This window comes from Anguilla rostrata, chromosome 8 (assembly GCF_018555375.3).
Source record: "Anguilla rostrata isolate EN2019 chromosome 8, ASM1855537v3, whole genome shotgun sequence".
Taxonomy (NCBI): Eukaryota; Metazoa; Chordata; class Actinopteri; order Anguilliformes; family Anguillidae; genus Anguilla; species Anguilla rostrata.
The window spans coordinates 19,428,237-19,445,634 of NC_057940.1; the positions used below are offsets into that span (position 1 = coordinate 19,428,237).

General features: G+C 52.3%; 1 protein-coding gene across 1 annotated transcript in view; it reads right to left on the reverse strand.

The window, feature by feature from the left end:
- Positions 1-17,398, reverse strand: part of mib1 (MIB E3 ubiquitin protein ligase 1) — a 98,652-nt gene that overhangs the window by 1,399 nt on the left and 79,855 nt on the right. The window contains exons 13-17 of the mRNA XM_064346912.1: positions 13,697-13,829; positions 10,984-10,989; positions 8,675-8,755; positions 4,373-4,531; positions 819-1,000 (exon numbers count right to left, since the gene is read on the reverse strand). Of these exons, the coding sequence (XP_064202982.1) occupies positions 819-1,000; positions 4,373-4,531; positions 8,675-8,755; positions 10,984-10,989; positions 13,697-13,829 (561 nt within the window). The remainder of the gene's footprint in view (positions 1-818; positions 1,001-4,372; positions 4,532-8,674; positions 8,756-10,983; positions 10,990-13,696; positions 13,830-17,398) is intronic.

The following is a 17,398-nucleotide window of genomic DNA, read 5'->3' on the forward strand; positions in this document are numbered from 1 at the left end:
AGAGAGGGAGAGAGAGAGGGAGAGAGAGAGAGGGAGAGGGAGAGAGAGAGAGAGAGAGGAGAGATGCATTTAGGTAGGCATGTGTATAAGTCACACAGTGAGGTCACAGTTAATGGTGATACTGTATGTCACACTTCACCTGCTAATGTAAATAAGATCAATGACACTAATATAAGGCCTCATTGAATTGCGAGAGGGGCAGAAATAGAGAGAAAGATGGAGGAAGGGGTTGTAAAAGGCAGGCAATAAGGACAGGAAGAAAGAAGACAGAAAGACAAAAGGAAGAGGGGGAGAGATGGATATGAGTTGGGGGTAGTAAGAGAGAGAGAGGTAAAGAAAGAAAGAGAAAAGAGAAAGAACCAAAAAGCAAGAGAGTAGAAAGAAATAATAAAATGGGAGGCGAGCAAATGAGACCGATTACAGTCATCCTGGATTACAGACCGTTTACAAACTGACCTGCTAGCAATGACAAAAACCATGCTGCTAATGTTCTAGGAATGATGCTCAAAACTACTCTGAAATAAATCAAACCCGCTAATGAATTGATCCAATTTATAGACATTACGCTCATTTTCCTTGACTAAATTTAGTTTTGCTTATCGTTCCATTTCCCCCAATTTTATTAGATTTCTGTGCAAAGGAATTTTGTTAGGCTGCCAGAGACTCTTCAGTTTTGGGTTTTCCCCAGTTTGCTCCCGACTGAAATGTCTTCTACCCAATTATGCTGGCTGGGCAGGGGGGAAAACCGCAGGGTTAGCGGTCGCGGTCGAGCCAGAGTTCCGCGCGGTCCCAGGGAGGGGGGCCCGTTCTGAACCGACCTGCTCTTCTCCTTGTGGCACTTGGCCAGCGCCTTGCAGAGGCTGGGGTCGGGGCAGAGGTCCAGCGGGGACTGGCCCTTCTTGTTGCGGATGGTCAGGTCGGCCCCGTTGGCCGCCAGGAAGCAGGCGATGGAGGCCGCGCTCTTCTTCTCCGCCCCCTGGGTGCCCAGGCCCATGATCAGCTACAGGGAGGAAACGACAGGAGACGCGTCACAGCTGAGGCTGAACGCCAATTCAGATTCACAAATCCAAATCCAAATACAAATACAAACAGAAAGGGGGGGAAAGAAATAAAAACTATTACGTGAGGTACAATTAAAAGACTGAAATACCCATCAGAGTGTATCAGGGGGTTTAAAGGTCAAATGATAAAACTACCTCAGTAGTTTATTTGGAAAACGCTTTTTATAAACAATTTAAAAATTAAAAAATAAAAAACCTCTAACCCCTGTGACAGACTGCGCTCGTGTTACAGATGACCTAGTTGTAACCGCTGATGAATAATCTCAGATACGGGGCATAAACAGAAATCCCTGCGATGCAATGAAACGCTTTCGGCGTGATTGATGGCTCAGGCGCGCAGAATGAATCTAAATTCATGTGTTCTCCTGCGCGTCTCCTGACACACTGACTGATGGAGTCAGATTTGTCAGACTGCCACGTTTGACGAGTGACAGATGCGTGGCGCGGAGAGGAGAGATCGCCTGAGCACCTGAAACTAACGGAGGATTTCAGTCTGGGGACAGCGTCCCCCGAGGGTCACAACCCAAGGCCCTGCACCAGGTACACCATATGACCAAAGGTACCTGGACAAAGGGTGTCTTGGGCCTGTTTTTCAGGGTTTGGGCAAGGCCCCTTAGTTCCAAACCTCAATGCTAAAGCATGCAATCACAATCTAGATGATTCTGTGCTTACCCCAACAGTTTGGGGAAGGCCCTTGTCCTGTTTCAGCATGACAATGCCCACGGGCACACAGCGAGGTCGACATAGAGAAGGTTTTGTCGAGAACAGTGCGGAAGAACTTGACTGGCCTGCCCAGAGCCCTGACCTCAACCCTTTGGGACCACCTGTTTAAGCCTGGGCTTAGGACCGCTTTGGGCTTTTAAAAATCCTTCATGAATTACAAATGCATCGCGTGGCTTGCAGCAAAACACCACTAAATAGCGATCGATGAGGAATCCGCCTCTGACACAAACTCGAGCAACGGTTGGGAAGACATGAACCAACTGGAAAAACGAGGGCCAAAGCAGAGAGGGGACGAGCGGCCAGCAGAGCTCTGACGGGTTCTGAAATGTGACGAAATGGGAAATGTGAATGCGGGAAATCACACAGGGAACCAGCCAGCATTTGCTCGGCCCGAAATCTTCTGCAGAGCCCTTTCTGGAGTGCAGGCAGGCTTCGATCAATCGCCCCGCACTACGTTTACGCCCTGCGCCCCTTGCGCTGACACCATCAAACTGGAAATGGCGATTCCCGGATGAACGCGTGGCATGTTAATGTGCGTCGCGGCGCGAGCCGGCTCTCTCCGCTTCCCGGGTCACTTCTCGCGCCGCGAGGCTCCGCCCCACGCAAAGGTCTGAGCGCAAAGGCAAGCGAACCCACAAAAGCCCGTGAAACTAAACGGGCCAAAGGCTGCACTTTTAATTCCTTCCAACGGCATCGTTAAACCGGCGCGGCTACACTGCGGCAGAAGAGCGTCCACTAAATGTAAATCTTGGACGGGGGGGTGCGTATTAGGATCATCGGTTTGATGCAGGCGACATCTTTATAAGTGTTTCCCCGACATCTCCGACATAAAAAAGATGCAATGAACTATGGATGCTTCTGCAAGGGAAACGCATAAATGGCATCATTACACTGTCTTTCAAGACAAAGGTTAAAAGATATGAATATGGTATTGGAACACCAACTCGCTCAACCGTGTCTTCAAAGGACAAGTACCTGCACAGTGCATCATGAATGCAGATGCCCATACTGTATGCTTCTCATAGGAGACGGCTAGAATTTTCCTCTAATACCTCATTAGAAGTCACCTGCTTGACTTTTAGGAATGCCATCTCATTGCACACAACATGGTCTGAATGTTGATATTGCTCTCTGCACACAATAAAAATAAAGGTTTTAGTTTTTGGGTGGATTTTTCCTTTAATGTACAAGTCTGATCATTTGGCAAAAAGGAATCGCAACCAAATAGCTGTAATAATGGGGACATGTTGAAACTGAAGAGCTGCTGGTTCCTTGACGGAGTTGGTACTGACAATGTCCGAGTCCTGGAAGGACGTGTGGATTGACAGTTTTAATAGTGGTTGGTCGGGGTGGTTGCAAAGCGTTGGGATTTCTCAAGTCGAAATTCAGCTGTGAAAATGACTAATGGACTTCTGAAGATGTAAACATTACACATTTCTATGCAGGGGCATCGGCCAAGTAAAATCAATAAGGACATAAGAAATGAGAAACAGGCCGGAAAGTTGTAATTCCAGTATCAATACAGGAAGATAAATACTCTCTCCCCACACTGTCATTAAAAAAAGAACTAAGCCATACGAAAACTCAGCCACTCTAAAGTTCACTCGTCTGAACTACATTTTTTACTCAGCCGAGTTTGCCTTGTAATTACAATGAGACGAGGACTTCCTGGTCTTGCTAATTTAACAGCCGTTCCCACGACTGTCTTCGGCTGGTGGCTTTCATATTTTTGCGCTCACGGACCCGCCGGGCCGTGTAATTCGATTCCTGTCTGACGGCAGCGCTGTGCGAGAGGGCGAAACGGCAGCAGCTACTTCCACGGCCGCTGCCAGCTCTCTTCTGGGAAAAGCGCCCCGGCATCAAGATGGCGGCAGCATTACGAGGCCAAACAGGGGCGTGCTTCCTCAGGTGCTTCACCAATGGGAAAAGACTACAAATGACCATTACGCTTACCGTAGGCCTGAAAGCAGCATGTTACGCTGCTGTCACTAATGCTGTCACCTGTAACCTAAATAAGAGGGGGTTACAAAGTCTTCACTTGTACCCTCTGTCAGCAAGTATGTAGAGAAGACTCCAGGGTCTCTTATGAGAGGTCTTTAAAAAGAGGATTGTACCCAACAGTAAAGGCACAGAAGTTTTGTGTTTTTACTACACGGTGAATAGACTTCTGGTGAACTATGTTTATGCTATATCTGCATTGGCATCCCTTGTTTATTTCAAAAGCTTGCACAGTAAGAGCCAACACTTCCCATTGTGTAAAGATGTTGCAGTTTCCCCCAGTGCAGCAGCAAAAAAGCAGTTTTTTTGGGATATAAAAAGTTCTGTTGTTGCTTGTGAATATTTATCAGAGGTAAAATTGTTTATAGTTCGCTTTTGATTCTAATCTCTGTTGATATGTGAAGGATCTCTGAAACTGCCAATCAGGCAGAATCAAAACATGTTCCATGTCACCGTTCTCATGAATATTAATGAAGACAGAGACAGCAGTGATTATGCAGGCTTATATAAATGCCTAGGATGCATATAAATGCCTTGTATGCAGATCACCTCAGATTCATGTTTTCTTTACAGCCTACAATGTCACTTACTGTGTTTTTGGAGGGCTCCCAGGGCTCCACCTTGCTGACGTCCTGCATGTCCTGCAGCTGGCGCAGCTGGGACAGCGTGTGGTGGCGGAGCGCCTCGTGCAGGGGCGTGTCCCCGTCCTTGTCCTGGACGTCCAGCTTGGCTTCCGCCCGCACCAGCAGCTGACGGGGACACGGACAGGGCTGTCAGACACAAAGCATCGCGGAACCTTCCGGCTCCACGGGCCAACGGGGGCCCTGCGAAACGACAACCCGCCAAGGGTACCTAGGGCCAAAAGCTGGGCCAAAACAAAAGCGCGCGCGTGTGTGTGTGTGTGTGCGCGCGTGCGTGCATGCGTGTGTGTGTGCACGTGTGTGCACGCGCGTGTGTGTGTGTGCACGCGTGTGTGTGTGTGCGTGCGTGTGTGTGTGCACGTGTGTGCACGCGCGTGTGTGTGTGTGCACGCGTGTGTGTGTGCACGCGCATGTGTGTGTGTGCACGCGTGTGTGTGTGTGTGCGTGCGTGTGTGTGTGCACGTGTGTGCACGCATGTGTGTGTGTGCACGCGTGTGTGTGTGTGTGTGCATGCGTGTGTGTGTGTGCACGCGTGTGTGTGTGTGTGCATGCGTGTGTGTGTGCATGCGTGTGTGTGTGTGTGTGTGTGTGTGCGCGCGTGTGTGTGTATAACGTTTCATTTGAAATGAAAGATACTGAATCTCAGCCTGAAAGCCAGGAGCGTGTGGGCGCGCGTCTGTGTGTTATCAGGGGGCGATTCCATATCTTCCATTTTCAAACGGAACTTTTCCCAGAAATGGAAATTGACTTTTCCTGAAGAACTTAAGTTTAATACGAAGCCCCCAAGGAAATGTGCTTGCGCTTAAACTGCCAGATCAAGCTGTGATCGTTTCCCTGAGAACGTCCACGGGTCACCTTGTAGCATGGGGATTAAGTTCCTGCAAGTTCCTGTTTCCCCTCTTGCAACTGTAATATTATATGCGCAGTGCATCAGTGTTAATTTCAAAATGTTTCCACAGGGCTAGAAACAGTGAAAGAACTGAGTCGCCATGACTACTACGTTTCTCAGTTTCTTTCAGCCACAGTGAGCTTTTTTGTCTCCCAGCTCCTGTCTCCTTGCAGTCCCATTGGTCAAAGAAGCAGACAGGGCTCGGGGCTTCTGGGCCCTGACTGGCTCAGATGACAGAGGCTCCCACCATAAGTACAGGTCCACTTTGCAGCTTAGACATAACAGGGTTGAACCTGAGCTATGTCATATGACTGAGCTGTCATATGCGCCTATGACCCAGTGTCCCACGCGCTAGTTCTCCCATAGCGCTACCTGGAGGGCTGGGTAGAAAACATTTTTTTTTGCTTAGGGGCGCACATTCCGACTGAAGTTCTCCTTGTGTGGGTCACATGAAGGTAACAAGGCACAATCAACAATTCCCTCCAAACGGATAAAAATAATTGGGGGGAAAGATTAGGAAGTTTTAGCTTTATATAAAATTATGTCAAAGTAAATTGTGCAGTATGAAAAATGTAGGCATAAAATGTCAATATCCAAGTGATTGTGCTACATCAAGCGTATACTCTCTGTGGAGTATGCTGAAGTAGTGTAAAGGTTTAATACAAATGTGCCCAATTCATTAAAGCAAGGCTAGAGACACTGCTCTTCGTGTGACCAGCCTCTCAGATAAGCAGCCTTTCCCAGACGAGCTGCCACCCTGACTGGCACCCCCTAGTGGGAAGGCAGGGGCTTTGCAAAGCCATTTTTTCCCAACTCCCAACTTCATGAAACATGGTGATGATAACTTTATATCTTAAAAAAAGAACAGACAATGATCCAGGATAAACAGACAAAGAAAATGTTTCAGAAACTTTCAGATTAAGATTAATGACTAAGCGTTCATGAGGTGTTCCGATGCGTTTCAGGCACTGAAAAATAAAGGTTTTCAGAGATTAAAAATGTTGTTTGTCTCAGCGCTGTTGGAGCAGAAGCTTATTTGGCAGGAGCAGTGCGTAGGGAGAGGACTGAGAGCTTTAATTACGCTCCTGTTGTGAGCGGGCCCTACACAAAATAAAATTTGACTGGTTGGCATACGTAATCAGAGACAAAGCAATTTGTCCCTCTGTTCTGTCAGAAGCGGTTAGTGAACCCAAATGCGTCGCCCTTATTCAACAGGAACCAGTCATAGCGCATTTCACAACACAAAAATTTTTTTGTATTGTGAAATACAAAAACAAAAAAAAACAAAAAAAAAAATACTTCATAAATAAAAAATAAAAAATACTTCATAAATAATATAGGCTTGCATTCGTTTTTGAAAACATATTTTGCGTGAGGACGAAAGACTCTGTCGTCAGAGCATTTATGGTATTGCAGTTCAGTCCCGAAACGTGCGGATGGAAACGTGCAGGTCTCCCGCGCGCCATGGGCCGCGCGGCCGCCGTAAATCTCCGACGCCGAACCGCGCCCAGCGGCCCTCCCGCGGCGAAGCTCGATCCGTTCGGAGGGAATGATTTTCTGGGGATTAGTCCCCGGGAGCCGCGGAGCAGATGCCGGGTCCGTGGCGGTCGCTCCCGCTCGGCGGCAGCAGTGGGATCCTCGCAGCCGCGGCTAATTGAAACAAAGCCCAAACAAGCGCTCTCTATTATGTGTTAATGTGATTAAGGTTCAATTACCACGGGCCTGACACTTCCCTCCTTCAGACGGGCCGCAAAACGGAAGAGACTGATGCCTCCGCCACTCAGACGCGAAGATGCGGATTTCGAGTAACGCTGATTAAAGTTTCGGGTGGTCCTGATGGGCGGGGGGGGGTGCGGGGGGGACAACTGAGACATACTAATTCAGCTCTTCATCAACTCCAATATTACTGCAGCAAAGGCTAATCATACATTCAATTTTGCTTACTAATCTACAGTGTCTCTGGGATATTGTTTAAGTGGCTGATTAAATGTGTTCTATTAGGTGGAAAAAGCAGGGCCATTACCAGCACTACACAATGTCATTTATAAGCATCCTGTTCAGTGTTAGCGGATGTAACGTGCCACAGATGCCATTAGGAACAGCTCCAAGATGGTTCTGTGACAGCTCCTATCAGGTGCAAGGCAGCGGCGCTCACGGTAATTACTGACATTGTGTGCTTAAAAAAAAAACCCGCTGTTTAATAAACACTTGAAGTGCCGGCCAAAAAGACAGCCTAGTTAAGCATTCAGAGAGAGGCTCGCTTGGAGACTCACCGACAGCTACAGCAGGATATCCGAAAAAAACAGTTCATTTTCCACACGGGATACCCACTCTATGAGGAGAGTGCAGACCGAATGGTGTTACTTAAACTTTTTAACCTCAGCAAGGGTAATTATTAATTATGAATAATCAATTAGACATTTCTTTGATGAGGATTCTGGGAGCTAAGGGCAGTCTGCGGGTGTCTGAGGAGCAGCTACAGGTGCTGGGAGAGCCGGGGGTGTGGGGGGGGTAATGATGTATCTGCGAGACGCCGCTTCTTATCAGGGGCTTGGAAACGCGCGGCTGGGCCACGGCTCGGCCCGGACGGTGATTCATCACGGCCCGTATCGCCTTCGCGGTGAGCGGCGGCCTGGCGAGCGGAACGCGGCGTAATTGGTAAACAGGGCAGCTTCCCGGCGCGGCGCTGGGCGAGTGGGCGGAGCTCGGCCCGCCCCCGTGGAACGTCACGCCGTCACTGCGAGGACTCGCTTCGGGCTTCTAATCTGGACATCCAAGGGCATTCAGGAAACGAAGCAAAACTCCTTCAAAAACGTATACTTGTATTTTTGAGCCGATAGAGACGGCCACCACCGCACTTACGTTTAAAACGCCGCTCTTACCACGTGGGAAGCAAAACCGGCAGAACGAGCCTTCCTGGAAGACGCGCCGCGCTGACGTGCGCTAAATACCGCAGCCCGGCTCTTTAACATGCAGGGCCTTCGTTCTGCAGAGCAGCAGCACGGCTCTCAGCAGGTCAAACTCACCCAGGGGGCACAGTACCGCCGGCGTCCACAAGATGGCACCCTTTCTGTAGCCTTTCTCTGACTGCCCCCCCCCGCGCCTCCTCCCTCCCCCTTCCCGCGAGATAACATTTTCCTTGGCGCTGCATCAGTTTGATCCGAGGGGCTAATTCCGGCGCAGGAGCGCTGCGATTTTAAATTAAACTTGTGCCGCTCCGCTGTCCCCCCCGCCCCCGCCCCCCCGCGCCCCACCCGCTGCGGAACCCCAGTAAAGGGAGAGAGGGAGACGGGCAGATGAGTGGAAGGTGCCATCGTGTCCCGGGAGGCGGGGCGGCGGAGGCGATCCGGGGGTCAGCTCACCCGTACGATCTGCGTGTGCTGCCTCTCCACGGCCAGGTGCAGCGCCGTCTGCTGGTTCACGTTCTGAATGTCCAGCTGGCACTCCCCTGAGAGAGAGAGGGAGAGAGAGGGGAGAGAGGGAGGGGAAGAGGGGGGGGGGGGGAGAGAGGGAGAGAGAGGGGAGAGAGAGAGGGGAGGGGTAGAGGGAGGGAGAGAAAGGAGGGGAGGAGAGGGGAGAGAAAGAGAGAGGAGAAGAAAGAGAAGGAGAGAGGGAAGGAGGGGAGAGAGAAGAGGAGAGGAGAGAGAGGGAGAGAGAGGAAGGGGAGAAAGAGGGAGGAAGAGGGGGAGAGAAAGAGAGGGAGGATGAGGGAGAGAGAGAGAAGAGGAGGGAGGAGGAGGAGAGGAAAGAGAGGGGAAAGAGAGGGGGAGAGAGAGAGACGATCAGTTTGCAGTGATCGTAACTTGTATCCTAACTAGGATCATAATTGGAAGAGTCGGCTTGTGAAGTGGGCAATCCTCCTGTAATCTCCTCTAAGTGAGAAATACCCATCTCTGTCAATCTCATCATTTACATGCAGGTTATCGCTCATTAATACTCATGCAAGATTCATTTTCTCAATTCAATGAAATAAAAACCCTAACACTCCCGTCCCTAATGTGAATTAGAACCCCTAACTCCCCAGCATTTAAATGGAGACGTTTGGGAGGATCTTTCTGAGCTGGCGCACGGGCTCAGCGGTGATGTGAGCAGCGGGCATTAGCAGCCGCGGCGCGTCTAACGGCGGTCAGAGTGTGCGGCGGCGCGGCGGGCGGCCCCGTGTCCGCGCGCCTGCGTTACGAGAAGGCCAGCGCCGCGATCGCGACCGGGCCGGCCGGCGCGGCTCACCCGTGACTAATGAACCGCCGCCGCCGGGCCGCCGAGCGTGTCGAACACCGCGCCCGATCGCCGTCCGCCGCGCTCGCGGCTGCTGAGGGGAGCGTGGCAGCCAACGGGGGGCCGTCTCGCCTGGGGAATCCAGAAACAGCAGCCAATAGGACGGTGGGGCCCGCATGACACCCCCGCCCACCCAAAATTGGATTACAGGTGTGATTTCTCTCCTGTTAGGAGTTTAACTTTCGCCCGTCTGCGATGTGTCAGCACCTCCTGAAAGGCCAGGGAAAGAGATCCTGTCTGCGCCTCTGTTCACTTCCCCTCTAATCAGTTTTCCTCCAAAAACTAGAAAAAAAAACCCTTTCTACCTCATGTTCTACAACAAAGCGCCTGAGGCAACAAGTTAAGAGGACAGACTCTCTACAGAGTGGATAGAAATGACACTGGAGCGGGTGAGAAACACTATTTCCCCAGCACACTCACTAGCGCTGCTCAGGCTAAGGCTAGGCTGTATTTAAATATGTAAATAAATCTGGGGTGTGGCAACAGAATAAAACCGCTAAATGAGGAACTCAGAGCGAAAATGGCATGGCTTTTTTAGCGTGCTGTGCGTTTTCACAGTAAGGCTGAATGAGCTCGGGCTGAAACACCAGCCCCGCGGGGCGTGAGCGCAGAGGCCCGCAAGGAGCGCAACCGCGCGCCGCCCTCGTTAGCCTGCTCCGCTCCCCGCTCCCCGTCCGCCGTGCGCCTCCTGCGCTCCGGGCTCGTCTGACCCCCCGCCCGCCCCCGACCAGGAGCCGGACACCCCCGGCGGGCGCCCAGCGGTCCTCATTACGCACCCCGGTGCGCGCAGTAATGCGCTCCCCGCTTCGCCGCAACACGCTCGGGGAGAGGCGTGCGCGCTAATTATGACCGTAAGTACGCTGACGGACACTGCCGCTACCACGGCTGCGGCTGCTCGGCGAGACGGCGGCCGGTGGTGTAGACGGGTTCTGGCGCCCCCATCGCATCCCCCCCCCCCCCCACACCACCCCCGAGGCCGTGCGCACGCTTGGAGAGCTCATTAGACACGGCAGGATGTGGCGGGCAAGACCGGGAGAGTGAGCAGGTCACCCTCTCGCTTAAATTTCAACATAACGCACCCATTTTACAAAGAAGATTCTGTACTACATATCTTAGCGTGACGCATACAAATGTACCCTTGGTTTTTAAATATTTTATATAAAATAGTCAGGAGGGAGGTTCACAAGGCACATTAGACGGCTACAAGGCTAAAGGTATCCATTTGACAGTCGTGCCATGATCCAGGTCCTTTGTGAGGTCATCGCCCCCAGTGCCATCAGGATTGGCTGAGAACAAATTAAAAGGAGAGTGAACTTGCTGAAGGGATGTGAAGGAGTCAATTGGTAATGAATCTGCATTGACCGGGGCCTCTGGGTGGCGTGTCCGGCTAAGGCACTCGCCCCTGACACTCCTCGACGACCGGAATCACGTGCTAACTGTGCTACGGCTAACGGTAGCTGGGAGCTCCGCGGGGCGAGGGAGGGCGGGGCTTCCGCTGCCTCGCGACGCAAGAGCGGCTCCAGGGGTCCGTCTGGGGCCTGCAGTCTCCCTGCGACAACCGCCAAGTGTCACAGTCCTCCGGCGTAGTGACTGTGCAGCACAGCCGGCGGACCGCAGTCTGCAGAACGCAGCGCGCTGGTGAGCGTTATCCCAAACTGTGCAGCACAGCCGGCGGACCGCAGTCTGCAGAACGCAGCGCGCTGGTGAGCGTTATCCCAAACTGTGCAGCACAGCCGGCGGACCGCAGTCTGCAGAACGCAGCGCGCTGGTGAGCGTTATCCCAAACTGTGCAGCACAGCCGGCGGACCGCAGTCTGCAGAACGCAGCGCGCTGGTGAGCGTTATCCCAAACTAAGGCAGTCACACCGACAGGACGGGATATAAATCGGCATGCCTAGCTAAAAAGTCAAAAACAAAGGGACGAGAGCGTTAGTAATTCACTTTGACCGCCGGACGGTGTGAAATGCCGCAGGATTAGGTGGCGGGAGTTGGGGACCAGCGACTCTGAGTCGGGCTGATCCCCAGCATTCGGGGAGCAGCCCGTAAGGAGGCACTGAGAGAGGAGGTTAAGGTCAGACTGCAGAACGTTTACCCCACGGCTGCATCGGCAACTGCACCCATTATGCTCATTTACAGGGAATGCAGACACTTCAGAGGAAGGGAAGGCGTGGAGAGAGAGAGAGAGAGAGAGAGAGAGAGAGGGAGAGAGAGAGAGAGAGGGAGAGAGAGAGAGCGAGAGAGAGAGAGGGAGAGAGAGAGGGCACTTCTCCGTACTGCAGCAGAGTTTCGAATTAGAGATTCTGTGCACTGACTGAGGTGGTGGAAATGGGGCATCTCCGCTGCTGCGTGTGTGAGAGAGTGAGATAATGTTATGTGTGTGAGGAGGAGAGGGAGCGCACGCAGGCATGCGTGAGCGTAAATGTCCTTGTGTGTGAGGAAAATGTGGATTTGAGTGCCAGTTTGTGTGTGTGAGAGAGAGAGAGAGAAATGGCATGCGAGTCAGATTCTGTATGGATGCGAGTGTACTTGTATATGTGTGAGCATAAGAGTGTATAAGGATGTGTGTGACGAAGACATGCTACACTAAACACATGCTGCATTTTTTTTGTCTTTCACATTCAAATGTTAATTTTCACGCCCAAATGTCATTTTTGAAAAACAATCTGAATAGCACTGGAATATCAAGCCATTGTTTGAGAGCCCTGGTGTGTGTGTGTCAGCGTGTGAGAGAGTACACGCAGTACCTGGTGCGTGTGTGTGTGTCTGCGTGTGGGAGAGTACACACAGTACCTGGTGCGTGTGTGTGTGTCTGCGTGTGGGAGAGTACACGCAGTACCTGGCGTGTGTGTGAGAGTACACACAGTCCTGTGTGGGGTGAAGAGTACACAGTACCTGTGTTGTGTGTGTGTGCGTGTGTGCGTGTGGTAGAGTACACACAGTCCCTGGTGTGTGTGCCTGCGTGTGAGAGAGTACACACAGTACCTGTGTTTGTGTGTGTGTGTGTGTGTGTCTGCGTGTGGTAGAGTACACACAGTGCCTGGTGCGTGTGTGTGTGTCTGCGTGTGGGAGAGTACACACAGTACCTGGTGCGTGTGTGTGTGTCTGCGTGTGGGAGAGTACACACAGTACCTGGTGGTGTGGAGTCTGCTGTGGAGGTACACAATCTGTGTGGTGTGCTGTGTGAGAGGTACACACAGTACCTGGTGGTGTTGTGTGTTGTCTGCATGTGAGAGAGTACACACAGTACCTGTGTTTGTGTGTGTGTGTGTGTGTGTGTGTGTGTCTGCGTGTGGTAGAGTACACACAGTACCTGGTGTGTGTGTGAGTCTGCGTGTGAGAGGGTACACACAGTACCTGGTGTGTGTGTGTCTGTGTGTGAGAGGGTACACACAGTACCTTGTGTGTGTGTGTGTGTGTGTCTGCATGTGAGAGGGTACACACAGTACCTGTGTTTGTGTGTGTCTGCGTGTGGGAGAGTACACACAGTACCTGGTGCGTGTGTGTCTGTGTGTGTGTCTGCGTGTGGGAGAGTACACACACTACCTGGCATGTGTGTGTCTGCGTGTGAGAGGGTACACACAGTACCTGGGTGTGTTTGTGTGTGTGTCTGCATGTGAGATGGTACACACAGTACCTGGTGTGGCTGTGTGTGTGTGTGTGTGTATGTGTGTGTGAGAGGGTACACACAGTATGTGGTGTCTGTGCGAGTCTGCGTGTGAGAGGGTGCACACTGTAACTGGTGTGTGTGTGTGTCTGCATGTGAGAGGGTACACACAGTACCTGGTGTGTGTGTGTGTGTGTCAGCGTGTGAGAGGGTACACACAGTACCTGGTGTGTGTGCGTGCGTGTGAGAGTACACACAGTACCTGGTGTGTGTGTGTGCGTGCGTGTGAGAGTACACACAGTACCTGGTGTGTGTGTGTGTGTGCGTGCGTGTGAGAGGGTACACACTGTACCTGGTGTGTGTGTCTGTGTGTGCCTGCGTGTGAGAGGGTACACACAGTATGTGGTGTGTGTGTGAGTCTGTGTGTGAGAGGGTACACACTGTACCTGGTGTGTGTGTGTGTGGGTGTGTGTGTGTGCGTGCGTGTGTGGGAGTACACACAGTACCTGGTGCACCAGAAGCTCAGCCACCTCCACGTGGTTGTTGAGGGCGGCCAGGTGCAGAGCGGTGTAGCCATCGTCCTTCTTCTCGTCCACAATCCAGGGGCGGGGCAATTTGGAGAGCAGGACCCGCATGGCACTGCACGGGACAGAGAGAGGGAGGGAGGGAGCGGTCATTCGGGGTGGACCCCAACTGGAGTGCACAAACCGAAGTCACAGTCACCCTGAAGAGACTTGGCTAAACACCTCGGCGTTAACTAAGTCCAGTCACTTGCTTGAGCGCAGTTCACCTTGACTGCCAGCCAAGCGCCAGTGTGCGAGCAGGCCAATCTGAGCGTCCTAAGTGCTCCATTGGTGCAACGCTCCTTTTTCTGAGCTCATTTCTGCCACCCTAGTTAACAATCCACTCCTTCTCTGCTGTCAAAGCACCCAGAAAGTAAGTCGCGCGGGGGCCAAGACAACCGCACTGCGCCCAACAGCCCACTCGCAGGGAAAAGCTCTTCTCCTACTCCCAGACTGATTTGGCCCCCTTCCCGCTCCAAATCTCCAAATCCTACAGTTTAATTAAAACAATAAATCTTCTCGAGATGACCTGTTAAGCCCATGTATCCTCAAAAGCAAACGGGTGATTATACAACGGTGAGCCGCGCTCCATCATCTCGTCTCCTGCAGGAGACAGATCCGCCAGGAGGAGCGGGAGAAGCTTCGGGGGGTTAAATCGGGGCAGGGGATGGGTGTGCTGTTGATCATCTGTGGTTATGAGGCAATCAAAGCGCATTGCCCACCCCTCCAGACAGAAAATCACACGTTGGGCGAAGTCACCTCCAGTACCCTGGAACTTGCATGCTCGAAACGGTCATACACACGTTCATGCTAGGTGTGGTGCTAAGCGAGCACTAAATAGAGGCACATCACACGCTGAAGAGCTGTCATGCTGAAGAGCTGCGCCTATGTCGAGGCAGCTGCTGGTGTAAATGAGACTAGTGTGTAGCTGATGCACTAGAGTGGCTGAAGGAGGTTGACTGCACTAGAGTGGCTGAAGGAGGTTGACTGCACTAGAGTGGCTGAAGGAGGTTGACTGCACTAGAGTGGCTGAAGGAGGCTGACTGCACTAGAGTAGCTGAAGGAGGTTGACTGCACTAGAGTGGCTGAAGGAGGTGACTGCACTAGAGTGGCTGAAGGAGGCTGACTGCACTAGAGTGGCTGAAGGAGGCTGACTGCACTAGAGTGGCTGAAGGAGGCTGACTGCACTAGAGTGGCTGAAGGAGGTTGACTGCACTAGAGTGGCTGAAGGAGGCTGACTGCACTAGAGTGGCTGAAGGAGGCTGACTGCACTAGAGTAGCTGAAGGAGGCTGACTGACTGCACTAGAGTGGCTGAAGGAGGCTGACTGCACTAGAGTGGCTGAAGGAGGTTGACTGCACTAGAGTGGCTGAAGGAGGCTGACTGCACTAGAGCGGCTGAAGGAGGCTGACTGCACTAGAGTAGCTGAAGGAGGCTGACTGCACTAGAGTGCTGAAGGAGGTGACTGCACTAGAGTGGCTGAAGGAGGTTGACTGCACTAGAGTGCTGAAGGAGGTTGACTGCACTAGAGTGCTGAAGGAGGTTGACTGCACTAGATGGCTGAAGGAGTGGCTAGAGGGCTGAGGGCTGACTGCACTAGAGTAGCTGAGAGGCGAGCTAGAGTGGCTGAGATGACTGCACTAGAGTGGCTGAAGGAGGCTGACTGCACTAGAGTGGCTGAAGGAGGTTGACTGCACTAGAGTGGCTGAAGGAGGTTGACTGCACTAGAGTGGCTGAAGGAGGTGACTGACTAGCAGCTGAAGGAGGTGACTGCCAGATGCGAAGGAGGCTGACTGACTGCACTAGAGTGGCTGAAGGAGGCTGACTGCACTAGAGTGGCTGAAGGAGGTTGACTGCACTAGAGGGCTGAAGAGCTGACTGCACTAGAGTGGCTGAAGGAGGTGACTGCACTAAGTAGCTGAGAGGCTGACTGACACTAGAGTGGCTGAGAGGCTGATGCACAGAGTGGCTGAAGGGTGAGCACTAGAGTGGTGAAGAGCGACAGCACTAAGTGGCGGGGGGAAGGGAGAGTATGACACTGAGATGGAGTCAAAGTTTAGGAAAGTGCACACAGCGAAGAGAGAATGAATACGGGAGAAAATGGGATGAAAAAGACAGAAAGGCAAAGAAACAAACAGACAGAGGAGGGTGGGAGGAGGAGGGGAATGGAGCCGAAAGACAGCGATGGAAGTGAGTGATGGTGACGGAAAGCAAGAACCAAACGAGGCCAACAGACGCGTAGGACGAAAGGAGAGAGGAGACAGGGATGAGAAGTGGCAGCTAGGAAGCATGCGAGACAGAAGCAGAGGACACACGTGCACGCCCATACGCGCACGTACGCGCACACTGCAACAGCCCCCCGCTGAGCACACTCCTCAGCCCAGGGCGACCGCTCTTCCAAACCTCTCCTCCCCCCCTCCCCCTCTCCCTGAGTCCCACTGGCACTCACTAATGTATGGTGCAAAGCAGACGTTTGACCATCAAACAAACACACACACACCACAAAGGTGCACAGACTGCGGTCAGTCAGGTAACGCTGACCCTGAGGTGACCAGGTGGTGTGGTGACCGTGTGAGACGGTCTCTGTGGGATAATGCTAGACGGCCTCGGGCCCAGGAAAACGCAGTCTGCACGTGTCTCATCATTGCAAACACGGAGAGGCGAGAGCACGAGATGGAAAGCTGACAACACAAGCCGCTCCAGAAACGCGCGTCCCTCACCTGACGCCCGCCACAGCGCAAAGCCCTCCAACCTTCCGCAAAGGGGGGGTCGCTGCAAACGAAAACGTGCCTATTTCACAGGGTTCATGCGACGGGCTGCCTGGGACATCTACAGTCGGGACGACTCCACTTACGGCACACACTGGCGTTTTCACACATACATTTAAGGAGGTGTGGTAGGGGAGCGGGGCGGGGCGGGGCGGGATGCCCCGGAGCAAGCAGGCCCCAGAAGCCGAACGCTAACCTCCCACAAACCCCCCTCCCCCCGCGCAGGAGGCTCGTTCCGCTATCTCCGGTGCCTACCGTGGGAAAGCACTGTCTTCGCCCGCTTCATTGTTCCCTGAAAAATAGACACGTGCACCAGATCTGACAGCAGCAATTAGATTACATTGCATAATTTAGCTGGTTTGCTCGGCCGACACCCTTATCGGAGGTTGATTTACAGCGCTTGCGATTGCGAGGCTTATGAACACCACCCCAAAAATACCTCAGGGCTTTTTTTTTCCCTTTTATTATTTTGCGACCGGAGTAAATGGTCCTTGTTCACAGGTACAAGAGCATGTTCGGAGAGAGTGGAGTCTGTGACCTTTACGTCCAGAATGCAGAGCTCTCGCACTTTCCCACCCTGCTGCCCCATTCCAGTGATTTTGTAACAATTAAACCTCCAGACCAGGAACAGACAAAAAAAAAAAGTGAATGGACAAAGCAGAACAAAATACTAATGTACTACAGAGGACAGCCCCAAGAAAGCTTGACTTCAAAGATCTGAGACTCTCCTCCATATCTAAGGCTTATTTCACATACATGCATTCATGCAAATGCAAACACACACACACACACATTTTCCCCAGGCAAAATGACAAATGGGGCAGAGGGAGAACACTCTCGTGTAACGGTCCCTGGCTTCATGTTCCTCCATGCCTGCA